The sequence below is a fragment of the Manacus candei genome, unplaced genomic scaffold (genome assembly GCF_025592945.1).
Source record: "Manacus candei isolate 608988 ecotype Guabito, Panama unplaced genomic scaffold, ASM2559294v1 h1tg000041l, whole genome shotgun sequence".
NCBI lineage: Eukaryota > Metazoa > Chordata > Aves > Passeriformes > Pipridae > Manacus > Manacus candei.
Genome location: NW_026138089.1, coordinates 9317533 through 9335824, shown reverse-complemented (window position 1 = coordinate 9335824; position 18292 = coordinate 9317533). Strand labels below are relative to the sequence as shown.

Sequence of the window (18292 nt, the reverse complement as noted above, 5' to 3'; positions counted from 1 at the left end):
TGATTTAATTATATTCTGAATGCACTAGGCACTTTCCACAAATACAGGAAGACAAAGTCCAATCTGTCCTAGAGAGTTTAGAGTCTAGGAAATCTCTTAAAAATCCCTTACAGCAAGTCTGTCAAATTTTGTGATTTTTGGGTCTGACATATTGGTATTCACTAGAATAAAGACAATGACTGTGTGGTCCCATGAGGAAGCCAGGAATCCTGTTAAAATGAATGTACAAACTCATAGCATTAAGGCACAAGGGTGCAGGCATATATACACCATACACAAAGTCACAATATGATATATATCATAACTGCAAGAGTGATCGGTGTGGGATTTTTCTCTTCAGATCTTTCACAAAGCATACAATTAAATAATATCCAAAGAGTCTCCATAAACGTGCTGTTGTGGCAGTTGATTTGTTTACAATGTCCTATGTGTATATGATAGGAAAAGAACGACAAACTGGTCAAGCAGCTCACCAGGATGGTATTAAGGCACTCCAGAGTGTGTTTCAAGGATAGTGGAATAACGCCTCCTGTTACTGAAGACTACAACAAACCCAAGACATAAACCAGCAGATCACTAAAATACATCCTGTCAGGTAATAGTGCACTGAATATTCTTATGTACATGTCACTCTGTTCTCTGCAGTAGAACACAATCTTTCCTCAGAACTGGGAAACAGGTTTTGTCTTTAGAAAACACTGTACAAGAGTCATAATTTCTTTGGCAGAGTCTGCGTAATGGGGAGAGTAGTTCTACACCACTGTAGACAGTGCAGAAGAGCTGTGGAAAACTGGAACCTTTTGAACACTTCCAGTGGGAGATAGAAATTCCCAGCAGAAACAGGGATGATAAAAAAACAGATTACTCACGATGACTGGGAAGCTTTCCTCCTCAACAAATAGTCCACAACATCTGGGTCAGTCTCTAATAAGCTGATAAGCACTTCATTCTGTAGATCAGGGGAAACCTATGAAGACATCAAAAAATACTCAGCTGGAGATTAATATCCTTTCACCAGCAATTTTGGTACTATGCTTAATCTAAAAGACCAAGCACAATATGTTTACAGAGAGTACATAAAATATTCAAAAGCCTCCACTTAAAAGAGAAATTTCATGTAAAAAAAGATAAAGTAGGACTAAGGATCACTTTGCACAATGTTAAATGCTGATTACTGTTGAATACAGTTGGTATCCAGTTGGCTTTTACACCTGGTAATAACAGTGGGATTACTCATGTATCACAATCTCAAAAGCTTCAGTTGAAGGTCCTCACCTTACATCCCTATTGAAAGATCTGTGGACATTGACATTTACAAATCTCCATTCCAAGGAACTGTACTTCTCTTCTTCTAGAAACAATGTGAAATGTAATTACAACAGAAGGAGAATGTTTCTTCATATATTCCATCGCATTTGACTTATTTATGTCCTTCTCTTACGGAAATTTCACAGTAATTGTTCTATCTATGAAGATCTTCAGTTGCTTCATTTCAATGAGGGCTGCCAAAGGTCAGCATTTTTCTAAATGAAGCCTTATAAATATTTAATGTTCAGGTATCCATATAGCCAAATCCTGAGATCTTAGAAGCATTTAAATTCCTGCTTATGCTCAATAAGACCTTGAATAATTACAGAATTCACCTGTCCATAACTCAGGCTTACAAGTGGGTCCTGCTAGATCTCCAGGCACTCTGAGCAACAGGCTCAGCTGGAATTTGTGTCACCTTCTTTGAGTCTGACCTTCTGATTTGTTAACCTTCTCTTTGCACTTTGTATGGAGGTGAACCTTCAAAATCCTTGATAGTTTCAGCAGATGCAGGATACAGCAATGTCTCCTGGGCACGTAGCAGAAATGGCCCCCCAAAATCTGCACAAGTAAATTTTGTGCTTCCAACTGCACTTTTCAGGAGTCTTATCAATCCTTAAGTGAGTATGTCTACATCACAGTGGAACATTCAACTTGAACTTCAAAACAATGAAACAGATGAAACCATCCAAAAAACTTGAACTAACAGCCCAGGTTCACTCATGACAGATAGAACTGGAGACAAGACAATCCCAGCAAGAGGTCATCAACTGGTTTTGGATGCAACTTGTCAGGGCCTGAATATCTTGACCTTCAAGTCACACTGCATGGGCCACTTGTTCTCCCTGACATTTCCTGAGAAACAGGAATTACTAACAGATTGCCCAGAGGAATACCTCAGTTTGGGAGGTATTTAGGGAATCAAGTTACAGAAAAGGTCTACTTCTTTAAATAAGGAAATAATTAGAAAACAAATGAAGATATGCGTAATTTAATTCAAATTGATCCACAATCTCTATGAGAAACTTGTGTAACCACACACTCATTTTTTAAAATTTGTATTCAGTCTCTAACCTGGAAAAATATCTTACTGATGGTCTCTGATATACTAGTCTTTAAATAAATTATTTTATCTTTATAGGAATATATTTTTGGAAACCTAGTGTGCTGTAACTCCTTCATTTAGACAGCCCTTCTATACTGTAGAATAAACTCCAGATAAAGTTTAAGGGTAAAACAGAATCTACATCTTTCTGTCTGAAACTTACTATTCAGTTATATACCAAGTAACTTGCAAGAATCTACTGAGAAGATTTTGTCAGTAAAATAAAAATATGTTTTTCATTATTAAAAAAAAAAATCAATCTTTCATTCCATCGAAATGATTCTGAAACAGTTCCAGCTAGAATTTCAGTTCCGACAGAAACCCAAACTTAACAGTTCTATTGAGTTATAGGGCTTCCATCTGAATGAATGAGGACACATTAATGAATGAATCTTCAACTGGATTTGTACTGATGGTCTCTTTGCTAGCTTTCTACTGGGTTTTATTGCTCCTGTGCAGCAATTTTCTTCAGTTTACTTAAGTAATTTGGTAAGTGTAGACATGATATGCATGTAATTATAAATTTACAGTTATAGAGAACTACAATACTAGTATCTCAGGAAGATGTCACGATAACTATTACTGAATTAATTGTTTAACTGGCAGTTGTGTCTGAGTAGATGGATGAGAACCTGAAATTTGGGGACAGAAGAGAAGCCAAGGCACTGCTGAAATAACAGCAATTGAGAACATACAAGGATGTATCAGAGTTGTCAGGACTCCAGTACAGTAGATATTCTGATGTTTGGTGCTGGGTGCTATTATGAGAGTCATAGCTGTTGAGACACAAAAGGTGGAGAGACCCTTGAAGTGTCTCCTTTGTGCTGTTCCCTCCTACTGATGTGGCACAGAAAGGCAGTGTGTGCCTTTCTCCGCAGTGAGGAGGCTACAGTAGCCCCTAACAGTAAAAATAAGAAATTTCATCACTATGTAGTGCTTCTTTGCAGCAGGGCTGGGTTTGGGTGCTAGGAGATGAAAATGCATGACCAAGCTGCTGTTCTCTATCCTCCATGCTGAGTCAAAGCCAAAAAGATGAAGGGTGGTTGAGTTGTGCCTCCTTGCATTGAGCTGCTGGACATAGTTCAGAGACTGGCAAAGAACAGTCCTTTATACATTTCCATAAAACATTTTAATGTATCCCTAAGTTTCACTGAAATGGAAGAATTGGATATGAAAGATCTTATCATCACTGACATCTGAAGAAAGGTTAGATTCCATCTTCTATAAGAAATCCACATTTCTTATTCCATATTGATGTTACTGATAGTTGCTTAGTAAAAACAGTGCTCAGTATCATGGGTTGTTCTGACAAACAGAACCTCCCTGACCACTAATATGTTAGAATCATTCTGATATTGTGGTCTGGGTACCCCAACACATCCCGGTTTCCTAGGTTTTGGTTCACAAATGTTGTTCCAATTTCAATGCTGAAGCCAATCACAGTTTTATAACCTCCCCATATATAACAGTAACAGAAAGAAGAAAAAAAAAAAAAGAAAAAAAGAAAACCAAACACAAAAGCACCTTAGTAGAAATACACTATGTTACAGCTGTAGCTGAATGCTTAAGTCCAGATGTTTTTCTTTTTTTAGTAGCATAAATGTCAAGTATAAACAGTAAAAGTTGTTCTGGAAAACAAAAGAAAACTTTTTTCCCACACTTTGTTTAACCTTCAGATGAAAGTGCAAGTGCTGAAGAGATAGAGGAAAAAATCTGTCAGAATTAAAAGAGTCCATATGTAGGTTAGTCTAACCTTAGCCCCACCCTTTCCAGAGTGAAAGTTGGAATGTGTGCCTAAGTATTATGTACTGAGATGTGTCTGTGCTGTAAGAAGTTCTTGAAGAGAAACTTGAAGAAATCTTCAAGTATTGCAAGTATTCTTATTCAAGTATTATTTTAAACTTGATAGTGTCATCCCCACTCTAGGCCAGCAGACCTTCATCCATGAGTGCAGTTCTGTCACTTTCTTTTCCTGATGTTGAAGGAAAAATAGCACCTAACATTTCCCTAAACTGTGAAAAGCATTAAAAAAGAAAAGAAAAAAAGACCGTGCCTCAATGATACAAGAATAAAAATATATGCAAGGAAAACCACAAAGAAGTTCATCTGAGGCTAAGATTGATAGGCAGGGCTCATGACGGCTTCTCATGCTCTTCTTCCTGTTGAAATCTGATAGACACCTTCCCCTTACAGTACTACATGGCCATCAGCCCACAGTTCAGGCTTCTCCATCTTCTTCCAACAAGCTCTCCAGCACTCAGCTTTGCTGAAGCACTAAAGGAGGTTTTCAGAGTGTTCTTCTTTCTGCTTTGGGAACTTATCTCCTCAGTGTAACATACTGTGCTGCTTAGTTTCAGGACATAACAACCAAAGCTATTTCCACTTTTTCAAGACTACTGGTTGTGTTAGGATGTGTATGTTTATTAAAATGAAGACGGGATAGTGCACACAGGTCTGACTGGCCTTTGTTACCCCAGAGCAGGGCCCTCTCAGGCACAAGTCATACTGAGGTAGCCTATAATTTTGTACACAAAAAGAGCACAAGGTAAAGCCACAGAATTAACTGTCCAGGTAACTGCTAGGCATTAGGAATGTGATTTAACTAAGCTGCATCTTAAGTAAACAACATGTCCAAATCCAAGGCCATTAGCCTTCTTATGAAGAACTTCCTTGCTTCAGCAAGAGAACAGAAGGGAACTCAGGAACTACACAGATTTATGTTTTACTCCTCTTATCCAACTGAAAAATGAGAAAGCTTTGTCCTTCCTCTTCATCCAAGCAACAAAAAAAGTCTCTGTTTCTTAAATTAACCGAGGATCTCTTAATCCCTGCAGAAAAACTGGTTTCCTGACTTCCAAAGCTGATATGTGAAAGGTCATTTTCAGTCTTGTCCATGCATTGCTTAGTATACAGCTGAATAGCCAACCCCATCATTTCCACAGACAGAAATCTAAGGAATATACCCTTAATTACACAGAAATCATTCTGGGCAAGATGTAAGTACACATTTTTAATACTTTTACTTACTGCAAATCATTCTCCTTGATAGAAGACTACTTTTTTTTTTACCAATACTAATTGATCCTAATGTAATGCAGTTTCTACAGTTTATTTCATCTCGTCTACTTTAAGACCAACCAGGTATTCTCTCTCTTATCTTAAAAATGTATAGGAGTAATATGAAAAAATATCCACCTACCATGAAAAGGGCTTCATAGTTTTCAATCATCTTTTGTACGACAGCTATGATAGCAGTACTCTCTTCAGCTCGAGCTGAGCTCTGAACGGAGAATTCCTTGTCTGTAGATTTCTGCTTGTGCAACAGGTTAGGGCCAAAGATGGTAGCCAGGTTAAGTGATGTCATTTTGTTCCCAGTAATCTAGAAAACAGAATATAGATGAGGTGGAGTCTCACAGGGTGTGATGTATACAGACATGTATATACACATATCTACACACACTCGAACCCCTACACACCCACATAAAACCACACACACTCTCTTCCTTATTTTCACAGACGTTTCACTCATCAAAACCAAAACCTAGCACTAAGTCAAATAAAAAATGAACAATTTTTAGAAATCTTGAAACACCTTGTTTGAACATCTCTGCAACAAGTACTGTGGGTATTCAGGATATATTTTTAAATTAACTGGAGGAGTAGAAGGTGGAAGTACTTCCTGCCCTTAGTTCCCTGGAAGCTCGACAGTGGCATACTTCTGAACTCAGAGAAACCTCCCTCCTACTTCACCATCCCAACACGTTATCATCTCTTAGGACCAAATACTGAAAACTCCTACCTTTCTCAAATAGCACTCATGATTTGAAACCTATACAGTGATACTCTTCCATGTTTAAACACTTTAGATAACTAAGGAACAGGTTCGTTATTTTTACTAGTATTTGCCTGCATTTTTGCTTGTTTGTTAGAACATGACAAATGTTTACTTGTTGGGTGAATTTTTTGGTTTGTTCTATTTTTACCTTTCTTCCTGCTTTTATAGATCTATGCTCAAAAAAGCAATAGTAACCTGAATTTTGAGGAAGCAGAAGGCTAGGAATATATACTACACTAGACAAGAATGATTGAAAAATATGGCATACATTATTATATCAAAAATTTCATTGTTATATTTGTAATTACACTACTTTTTTTCCCTTCTCTTCTTTCAACAGAGCAAAAAGTTGGGATCATGTTCTTCTTCTCTCTGTCTACCCCTCCCCTTGGTTGCTACTCTTTGAATGCAGAAGAAAATGCCAACAGTGAAGACTGTAAGTGAATTTCGGCCATTGTACCAGTACTTCTTGCAGGATTATAAAAAAAAAAAAATCATGAGAGTTATTTTTCATTTGTTTCAATTACACTTGAACGAACAATTTTACAAAAGGATATGAAGAGGCACCAAAAAGAGGCAGTAATGGAATTCCAAGGAATGAGTGATACAAAATGGATCTTCTCGAAGCAGTATTTTAAAATTTTTTTTGTAGTTGGTCATTTACTGAATACTCCAGTTAAACTTACAACTGTGCACTGACTATACCTGGTTTATCTTTTACAGAGCTCAACTAGACAGCACAGAGCTGACGGTAAAAAACAGTTTTTCCTTTTACTGGTGAGACCACTGTGTACTGTTGGAGAGACATCTGCACTAAGTAGGTGGATGGGCAGTCGTAGCAAACATGTTGGCTCTTTGTTCAGAGACTCATCCCAGCATGACTGTGAGAACAGCACACTCCCTTATTTGCACACCACCATGCACCCAGCTGTTTTTCGGGTGACCTGCTTTTTAAACTCTCTCTGAGTTTCAAGTCACCAAGGATGCAGAGGCATGTGGTGCCTCCAGTGTGCCAGGGGTAGCCTCTGGCTGTGCCTGGATCTGCATGTGCAGGCTGTTTATACAAATAGTGAGTCTTTTCTTAGGGGCAGCCTCAGGGCATCCCTTAAAAATGTTGTAAACATATCCACTGAAATGAACTGAATGAGTAATTTTAATACAGTTAGTCATCCATCTTCATCTTTGTGAGAGAAGGGTTTTTGAAAGAAATCATGACAAGGTCCTGTGTGCCAATGCTTGGCTGTTTTCCTTCCAGTGATAGCAAACAGTCTGATAAAATACTCTCTCTTGCCCTGTATGCCTTTATTCACTTAATTTTTTAATTATTCATAAATGGCTTAAATAACTGTGAGCAGAATACTGTATTATCTATAAAAGGTATCCATTTGCACATAATATTCCTGATGCTTACAATACTGGCAAGAGAGCTTACATAAATCTGCCTTGCCAAAATACCTGTGGCAGAGCTGATGTACTGTTAAGTGGAATGAAAATGCCTTTAATACAACTGTTGGGCCAACTCAACTCTCTTAAGCAGGACCTCCTAGCCCTGCAATAAGATCCTCTTGGGTACATTCCTGAACCAACAAAGAACTTTTTGCAGGACCAAGGGGACCATGACCTTAGCTGGCTTATACATGTTTTCAAGCACAGTAAAACTGTTACAAGCTGCTCTTTCTAAGTGCTTTCCATCATAGTGGTGTAGTTTTTCACCAACTCCTTGCTAAGAACAAAAATAATACTATTTAAAGTGAATTTAAAAGTGAAATAGGTCTAGAAGTCACATGCAGCACACTGGAAGTTAGGACTTGAGGCAGAAATTAGGAAAAACTTAGTCTCAAAGGGCCAATTGTTAAAACCAGACAACTGCAAAAGGTGTCCAAATTTGATGAAATCAGTAGGATTTTCCATCTGGAAGACAAAATTCTCCAGGAGTTTCAGAAGAGTCTTAGAAGTAACCTCAGAAGTAGATTCTGCTGCAGTTCAGAGGACAGAGAAGTCCATCCCACAGATAAACCAGTTCAGTTCTGTTAAGCAGTGACAGACTGTATCCATTCCACTCAAAGTTAACAGAGTTGTCACCTTTTGCAGAGCAGTCTACTAGTCCAAGTCTTTTCCTGGTAGAAAATGGGAAGCCTGGATTTTCAGGTCTTCTCTAGTGTGAAGGGGCACAGATGCAGACGTGTGAAGCTCTGAAGTGCAGCTCAGCCCCACTGCTACAGGTATTCTTGTATCTGTGGGGTTAGTGCACACCAACCTCTCCACTGAATTTGGTCCGGACTGCAACAGTAAGGAGGCCAGAAGGAAAACAGGCAAAGATGAACACCCTGACTCCAACTAGTGATGAGGTCTGTCAGTTGAAAGGATACAGCTGGAGTTCCTGTCCTTTGTTTTTTATTTTTCACTACTTAGGAAGCTAAAGGAACTAAGAAGTGAACTGCTGTGTCCAAAGGTCATATAAGAAAGTAACAACAGAGAACAAAAAGAGAATGAAAAAGCATATTCTTGCATGCCTGACCTCTTCTGAGTACTTTTTCCATAGAACATAATAGGATAAAAGAAGGTTAGATGAATAACATTAAGAACAAGGTTGGTTACGCTGTGAATCAACCAAAGGAAGTTGTAGATGCTTTACTGACTAAGTCATACAAAAATTAAACTTTCACAGCCCTAAGAACATAGTAAACAACCAAATGGCAAAAGTGTAGGCAAGTAGATTAAATGCCTCCCATCTTTCACAGGTATACCACCACTGTGAATGTTTCAAGGCTTTCAAGATCTCTTTTCAGACCATCAATTAAGCAAAGTCAAAGGATACAAGTAATCAGGACTTACCTCTTGGCCATCTTTGTCTCTGGTGTCTTCTGCATGGCCAGCTACTGTGGAGAGGAACTGCAGCAGCCGGTGTAGGGTATCGCAGTTACAAGGAGGTAGAAGATAAATGAGAAGCTGTAAGGTGCTTAGCTGTTCATCTGGCTCTAATACTAAGAGGGGAAAAAATATATTCTAAGAAAATCACTCCAACTAACCTAAAAGAAGAACAAATAGACTGTTCCAAGCCCAAGGGAAGGCATAAGAATAGTTTTGTTTAAGGATCATTTCCCTTAGAACGTCAGAAGAAAAAGAGAAAACTTGAAGGAAATATCAAAAGTGCAACAACTACTATTATGAGATTTTTGCCTTGGTTGATAAACATTTCACTCACAAATTCATAGGAACTTTTCTCATTCTATAAGAGAGCAAAATCCATGTTGCACACTCCATTGCTGCAACTGGACTCCAAAATTCTGCTTACTTTTCTATTTACTCCATTCATTTAAGTACAGCTCCTGGTATATACAGTAGCTGGCAAGTCAGGTTTCAGTATAGCCATTTTTAATCAGTTTTCTTACAATTTTGCCTCTTACAGAGGTCCTGGGAGATTGGAAAAGCAAGTAGAAATATAAAGGATATTCTGCAAACACCACCACTTGAACCTCAATGGTAGCCAGTAAGACAAGACAGAGGCAGGATCTCACACATGGGAGCTAGAAAGATTCTGAAGAACACAAACTGGGCAGCAGCTAAAGCTTGAAGGGTCCAACTTTACTTTTTCCTAAATTTGTGAGAGTCTGCACTCAGGCAACACATTGTACTTAATATGATGCCTTTGAGGACCATTAACTATGAAGAAACTTGAATATTTTAAGCTAGGATGGAATTTTGGTCAGTGAACAGCTCTAAAAATTTTAAGATACTGGGATTCAAACTGGAGTCTGTGATCAGGTACTGCTGAACCAATGACAGGGTCAGATTTTAATAGATAACATGAATCACATCCTATATACAAATGCAAAAATATGTATGAGTGAAATAATTGGTGTTCTAGTTTTCTGGATTACACTTACACGGTATGAACACAAAGGAAAAACCTCAGTAAATTTATACTAAAGGATATACTATATTATTTATATTATATACAATATTATATTATTATAGTATAGTATATTATATATAGTATAGTATATTAGAATATACTATATTGTTTATAATACATTATACAAATATTTGGAGCAAATCAAGGCTAAAGCCTTAAATGCACAGAATAAAAGAAGATGATTAGTAGAGATAAAAGAATTCAGTCAGGTTAGTTTTTCAAAATTGGTAAATAAAGATGCTGCAGAGCTCACAGACAGTATTGATGAAAGGTGTATAAAGTTCTCTGGTGAGAAGCGGGTCAGGCATGTCACGCAGAAATTCCTTTAACAAAGCAGCAACATCATGAATGCTGTGCTCTTCATCTAATACAACATCTATGCCTCGGTCAAACTCTTCGCGTAACTGGAAAAGAACATGACAGAAAACCACAGTCACTTACTGTCCCAATTAATACATCCCAACATAGAAAATCTTTTAAGAAGTAGATTTACTAATTTTCACTTTTGAGCTTGGGCATGACTAGTTTTTGGTAAGGTAAAAGATATAATTCATGTCCAATTGTTGTTTATTTCATGATACATGACTTAAGGTTTGTACTAGACTGTAATAAAATATAGTTTTTTCTTTCCAGCTAATAAATGACACTCTTACATGAAAAAATGTGCCCAAGTATAATTTTTGCAGAAATGTAAGATTCATATCAAAGGCAGAAACCAGGGAGAATAAGGAAAATTGAAAGAAAGGCTTTCTTATACCACCTTACTGCATTATCCCTAGAACTAGAAAAACTAAAATTGCATTTCATAACATTTACAATTTTGTACAAAAACGTTAATAATAAGATAATGTTAATATCCACCAAACTCACATTTCTCTTGTGATTTAAGACTCTACGTAAGGATAGCAGCAAACAGACAGGTTTACTCAAACAGCACGGCACTCGTCCACATACACCTTGTTCTGCCTTTTAATTTAGTTATATTCACTAAGTGATCATCATTACGGAGTTAACATTACAAGGTATTGCTACTTTTTTTCCAGCTACGGTCCTCAGACAAATTCCGTATAATTCAAAGGCATCATGCTTCCAAAAGGCAGAAGAAATTCCTCTCCCACATCCAAGATACCTTATGAAGAGATAAAAGCCTGCCCTTCTGGAGAGATTTCCCAGCACCAAGAGCAGAATGCTTTCCTCAGGTTGACAGCTCCACTTTTTACTCTCTTTTCAGTTTGAAAAGAGTCAAGATGTTTTAAAACTATTTCCTAGAGAAAATTCATACCTTTGCTAACATTATGAGGTATCACAATCTATCTTCTCAGAGAGTAATTACAGCTAAACCTTACTAAAAAAGGAAATTTGAGGTATCAGATTTCTTTACCAGGAATATTACAGATGTAACAAAAAGAGGAAAGAAGCTAAGTCACAAGCAAACTATGTGCCTGTGATAATTTGTGGCAAATCCTGACCATGTGCAAATCTATCTTGAGTGTATACAGCATGAAAATCCTGTGTTTTCAGTTGAAATTGTCTTTCATAATGACTGTGAAAGGTATTGTCTGAAAACCACAGCCTCCATTCTAATTTATTAGGATTACTTTTAACATTATTCATATCAGTCATTACTAATAATGAATAATTATTCTACTAAGACCAGAATATGTTCTTTATCTAGTATTATGCTTCCCCCTGCTGATTTGTGGTCAAAGATTTTTCAGTGCCAACTTGAGGACTTCATTCCTGGCTCGATTCTACTCTCCAGACTGGTGGCAAATGCAGAACATCTCCATGGAGCACCATGAATTACCTCAATCCAGAAGATTTCTTCTGCATTTACTGCCCAAAAGTAGCTGAGGAAACAGCTTAGCACTGCATCAGGAATTGAGACTTCCCAAATAGCTGTCTAAATCATAAACTGCTGTTACAGCCTTGAATATGGCATTTCTGATATCTAATGAGGCCTATAGAGATGTCCTATGCAGCACCATATCAGATAAGCTTTGGTGAGACATGGTCACATTTCAGGCCCAGGTACCACGGTTGTTTAAAGTGTGTATTTTTAAGTTTAAACTTTAGGTCTCTCAGACTCCACTCAGAGGGAATACTTTCAGACTTTTGGAAGATACTTATGTTGAACTACAGCATCCACTGGAGCTTATGATATGAGAGATGAGGACATCCATACTGGGAGAGGGGATGGGAGAGCAGAGCTCCAGCCATGTCACTCTGCAACCTCAGGGTTGAAGCTGCCACCAAGTCACCAGGCCCAGCATCGAGGGCTGCCCACCCTAACCTTGGCAAGAACACTCTGCTCAAGCGTCTGTATCGTTTCTGGGCACAACATGGTACCTGGCATCCCAATGCACCAGACCTACCACCTTGAGTCAACACGAGCTCAGGCATCTTTGTCCTACACCCCACTAAACGTGAAGGAGGAGGTTTGTAATAGGTGCACTTGTTCTAGATTTTCTCTTCCTTATGTATTTATTGCAATAAACTACAGTGGAAACATTACATTTTCTAACTGGGAAAGGAAGGAAAACAAAAATATGCTTACTTTCTAGACAAGGAAAACTAATGAACAGCTGCAAAAGCACACCAAAATCTGAGTCCTGGGTTTGGCTTTCCATGGTTCAGAAAATGAGTGGAATTTTAATTGAATCCAGACTTTCCCATGTGTTCATGTTGACAGCATTTATTATTGTAACTGCAAGGGCCAAGCTGATGCTTCCTTGTTTTTTAATGAAATATATCAGTTTATGTCGTTCAATAAATTAGTCAGTGTAATAGAACACATAGATACCCAAATCTTTTTATTTCCTCACCTTTTGAAAACACAAGAAAAATCGGTGAAAGTCATTGATGTTCAAAGTAAAGCTTAGTTCACAAGTAAATGATAGAAGCTCTCTGCTTCCAGAGGTATGATGCAATTGTACTCACCCCTAAATGATAATGTATGTTTTGACATTAAAGCTTGCAAGGCAACTTCAATACTTTATCTAGTTCAGTGCTGACCTAACAACTGCCTCTGCAGACCATGAATGTTTTTAGTTTGGTGTTACACCAGCCACTCAACAACAGAAACTGCTAGAGAATAAGCTACAAACCAGCAGGCTATACTGTCCTACCAGCCAAAATCAATTCAGTTTAGCTACTCAAGGTAACTTGACAGAGCGACAAAACATTACACTGTTTTTGCAACAAAGTACTTCTGGGATCAGATGCAGTCAAGCTTTCTTTTGCTTTTTTTTCTGTTTGATGCTTTTTGTCTTATACTTCCTGGGAGGGGTATTTTTCTGTAACGTTTTATCCCCTCCTTAAACATCACACAAACATTAATTACTATTTCTTACTGCTCTAACTCAATGTATTCCCAACTTCTGGAAATAACAATGCAATATCTAGGGGTGAGGTAACACCCACTTCTGACTTTGTCTCTGAAACCTAATTTTACACCACCTTTGATTTTTCATCATTTGGCTGAAAATAAGACTTGGAAGGACCTGCTCTGACCTTCAAGTTTAGCACGGGTAAAAGAGAGGTGACATTTAGGAGCAGCAATCTGAGGGTCAAAGAAATTGTTCTGTACTTGCATGTTTTCTCATACCGTGAGTTTTCCAAAAAAGATTTACAGTTTGAGTTTACTTTGGGAGCTTCAGCTGTTTCCGAGATGAAATGAACAGCCAAGTTGTTTTTTTTTTCCCTACAGTGTAACCTTTGGAAAATTTCATCACTGTGGTCTGTTTGGATCTCCAACCCTGTGATACTTTTGCAGAGCAAAACATAACAGACTGTTAACCTGCTGAGAACCTGACAAGGATTTCACCAGATGTAAAAGATACTGGAAATGTTATGAGCCATCAGAAAAACAAGTCACTGATCCAGAAACCCTGAATTTCACCAGGTGATGGAAAGGGAGGAAATCACAACAAATGGAATCGGATTTGTTTGTATTGTAGCTGGAAGGAAAATCATATCGTAGAAGGAAAACCATATCCATATCCACTCACCTGTCGTACTCTCTTTTTTGAGCTTCCAACTCTGAATATTCCTACTGTCTGGAGACCTGCAAGTGTAGCACATCATAGAACTGTTTTATCATTAAATTTTCTCCTGACAATTGCATTCAACCCAAGCAATCTGAACTATATGTGTACTTAAAAGAATAATAAAAAAACTAGTAACATATTTCTCTACAAACTTGTACTTACCAGGCTGAGGCAAGACTCAGTTGTGATTAAGAAGCCATCCACTGTGGTTTTTAAGGACCTCACCTAATCTGCAAAATGGTATCTCTGTGACATTTCTTGTGATGCCATTTTGGTAGTGCCACTGCTGCTGCATGAGGAACAGAGGTATGCAGAGAGTGAGGCACTGCTCAGGGTTTGGAGGTGGCACTTCCAGGACTGTCATCCAAGGGAACAGGTTATAAAATAACTAAACGTGTGAGCATTGAGCTGTGTCTTTGGATACAGGAAGCAGTTGGTGTTTGGGGTTACTCACTGGCTCTATAGTGCCTGTCAAGACAAAGTTGAGTTTCCTTCAAAGGGACATAAATAGGGCACTCAGGCAGACCATGAGAGGCAAGAACTCTACATGGGAGTTGTACAGTTTATAGGGTAGGAACAGTTTTTATACAGAGGGAAAGCTATAAAGAAGCAAAGTGCAGAAGTGTGCCATTTAGACTTAAAGTGATTTGGAAATGGGTGTTGCTTGCTATTCCATAAGAAATTAGTTCAAACCTTCATCTAGCTCTGTAGATACCACCAGAGTATCAAACAAACAATAACATGGTTATCAAATGGACATGCTTTGCAGACTAACAGGACTAGAAAAATCTGAGAGTAAATGCTACCCTAGAGGTGACATGGCCTTTAGCAATGGCAATGTGAGTGGAAATTTTAGAGCCTTAAGGAGCTGTATACTTAATATAATTTTACAGAGTTATACATTTTTGCAAAAAGGATGGAATTATCTATAAGCTACACTTATAACGAAGGGATGTGTCACTTTGCAATGGTGTTTGGAGTTGCAGATTTTCATCAAGAAATTCAGACAGGATTCTGCTTTCTTATTTTTAGTCTCAACCTGACATATCACTTCAGATCTTCTGTCTTTGATTAACAGAATATTACACTGATGGAATACCATTTAGTAAACCTAGAGACATTATCAGGGAATCATCCTAGATGGAGATACACACATTGGGCAAAACCCACAGGCTGGTTATCAGTCCCTGCAAAGACATACAGTATTTGTTCTACACTTGACTCTTACAGGGAGTCAAGCTTTACATCTCTGAGACATGATGCCAGGAAAGACAGGTAAGGTGAACAAGGACAGGAGCTTTTATGGCTAAAAACATAACCATTTTTTGTCATATAATGTTCAAAATTATCATTTAAAGCATTTATCAGAAAATGCTGATGATTTGTTGCTGAAAAATCAGCCTAAAGGCTTTAGAAATCAGAAAGGCTTAAGAATCAGAAACTTGGTCCATCATGTAGCCTTGAATAATGTTCCTACAGGATTCTTGCTAGAACTGGAAGTCCTCTATGATCCCAGTGAGCAAACAGTGATGTCCATCTTTTGCAATCTTTAAATTTCCCTAAGTCGTTCAGTCGCAATGACTGTCTTGTGGACAGCAGATTAAATTGAAAAATGAAGAACATCACTATTTGCCCCAAATTATATCATATTATTGTGTTGTGGGGTACTATAGTGCACTCTTAGACAATGAACTCATCATAAATTTCCTTTAAGAGAAAACTTCCATGTAAAGCAAATATTTTAGTAAAGAGTGTTGTACAGAAAAGAATCATTGTTATGACAGTGGGTTAAGGGGATCAAAAAAATTATCACAGATGATCAAGTGACATAAAATCACAATATCCAAATGATACTCAGCTGAATGGTTTTTTTGGCTGACTCAGATACTTTTATGTTCTCCAGACTCAGCTATCCTTGCTTAAAGGGATGCAAGTCATTCATCTCAACCTTAATCATCCAACACTTATTCATCAGCCATGGTATCTAATCTCTGTAAAAGACTAACAGTGACTATCTTTTGCAGTGTTCCTTGATATATTTGTAAGCAACATAGTTTTCAATTACAAATTGTAAAAGCTCAGCATTGTTGTTTAAATTGCAGTGCCTCATCTGCAAAAGCCTTTCATTCAGAGTCAGAAAATTATTTCTTTCTGGTGAAATTAGGCATCAAATGCATCATTTGGTGTTGCAGTCACCATTATTTTATGGTTTGTTTATTATCTGACCATGTGATAACTCTGTCTTGCTGCAGCCAAGTTATTTCAATTCTCATTAAAAAACTTTACAAGACTAAGATAGTTTGGCAGAGATGCTGAACAGATACCTTGACTGACTATTGTTTCTGCATTACATAAAGCTGTGGGAGGTTCGTGTCTGGACAACCATGAAGACATGAGAAGAATATTGGCAGGAGTCTGTAACTCCCTTTGGAGAGAGCAGCCCTGAGCCTTAGGCTGGTCAGGAGGAATCAAGTCAGAGACAAACTGAGTAGTCAGACTTCAAGCCTTGTAGAGAACAGGAAAAAGCTTCTCGAAGCTTAATATATATTTAGCATGGGATTTTTTCTTTTTCTGTCTTCAAATATCAGAAGTCTTGCACTGTAGTATAAACAGTTCATTTAGCTCTCACACCATAAGATCCACTGGTTGTGAAGAAAGACTGACTGGCACATTTCAAACTTTTATTCTCAAGGTATAGGTAAACCTGTGGAGTGTGAAGAGTCGTTCCTGCAGAGCTGAGCACCCCAATAAAAGATGAGTGACCTCCAAGAAAATCTCCATCCCCACACTCTATGGGCCAGTTTCCAAGCTTGTAGCACAGAGCCCTAGTTAGGGAATTTATCATCTAAGTACGAGACAAGTAAGTCTCATACTGTGAGACTATCTTTAGCAAGAGGCAAAATAGGAGGGAAAGTGTCTAACTTTCAAAGATGACCTTGCAATTGGAAGCATATAGTTTCTTCTTAAAATGTGCATTTATTTATATTATAGTAAAAATACATCTGCCCCTCCTGGGAAAACAAAATATTCTTACCATGCTTTTCCAAGTGCTGGCAGCAACTATCCACAAGCCGGGGAACCTGCCTGTAGATAGGGTTCAGGCTTAGTTTCTTATCTCTTGCCTTTTCTTTCTTGCTCTGGGCTTCTGCTGGCAAAGACAGCTGTAGAGCCTCCAACAATCGTGACTGATTGTCATCAAGATCTGTAATAGAGTCCACAGACATCGCACCCTGTAAAATACACACATATGAATAATCAGTATGGCTGGAGAAATATAAACGTCATAGGACCTCATCTAACAAAGAATTTGCCTACCTGCATTTTAAACAAACTAATATGAAAATATAATTTGCTACAAAGTTTTTATAAATTAATGAAGTTATAATACCAGTGTAATGGATGGGAAAATCACAATGGTACCAATGCTATTCTTAACATATTACAAGAAATACAAATTAAGATATTGGAAAACCTAAGTGCTTTCCACTCATTCGCCACATCTTTTTACTGTTATAAACCTGCACATACTGCAGGACAAGGGTGAATCACTGTCTGTGTGTGTACATCAGCAGTACCATATTTATGTGCATGGAGACAAATACACATTTTTAAACCTGATTCCCTACTTCTTCTGTAGCTTGGACCATTGTATCAGTGAAACTCATGCAAACAGATTTAAAACTATACACTATATAGTCAAGAGTTAATATCACAAATACATACAGCTGTGGAGTTTGAATTAATCCCACATTATCACAGAACAAAGACACACCAGAGAAGCAGAGGGGTAATATTCTTTAGATAATTCTACTTCATGTATCTTCATATTTCAAAATCATTAAAATGCCAATGAAAGCTTTGAAAGCTATGTTTGGATTACAGCAAGGCACAGAAGTTCAAGCAGTCTGTAAAGGAAAAAGCAGTACAAGCAGTAGGAGGTTTATGGCATGTTTCAATGTTCACACTTGAAAAATAAGTGGTTTTTTTTTCAAACCACAAGATTACTGTCAATTCAAAATTACCAATTTCCTCAACTGTTATTAAACTTATCAGGCAGAAACATTTTAGAGGACATATAG

At 37.7% G+C, this 18292-nt stretch overlaps 1 protein-coding gene across 5 annotated transcripts in view; it reads right to left on the bottom strand.

Annotated features, from left to right (window-relative positions):
* Window positions 1–18292, bottom strand: part of ARHGAP6 (Rho GTPase activating protein 6) — a 322124-nt gene that overhangs the window by 10816 nt on the left and 293016 nt on the right. For all 5 annotated transcript variants that reach the window (XM_051794925.1, XM_051794923.1, XM_051794928.1 and 2 more), the window contains 6 exons: window positions 17248–17443; window positions 14175–14230; window positions 10418–10568; window positions 9084–9232; window positions 5613–5792; window positions 870–967 (listed from right to left, as the gene is read on the bottom strand). In XM_051794925.1, the coding sequence (XP_051650885.1) occupies window positions 870–967; window positions 5613–5792; window positions 9084–9232; window positions 10418–10568; window positions 14175–14230; window positions 17248–17443 (830 nt within the window). The remainder of the gene's footprint in view (window positions 1–869; window positions 968–5612; window positions 5793–9083; window positions 9233–10417; window positions 10569–14174; window positions 14231–17247; window positions 17444–18292) is intronic.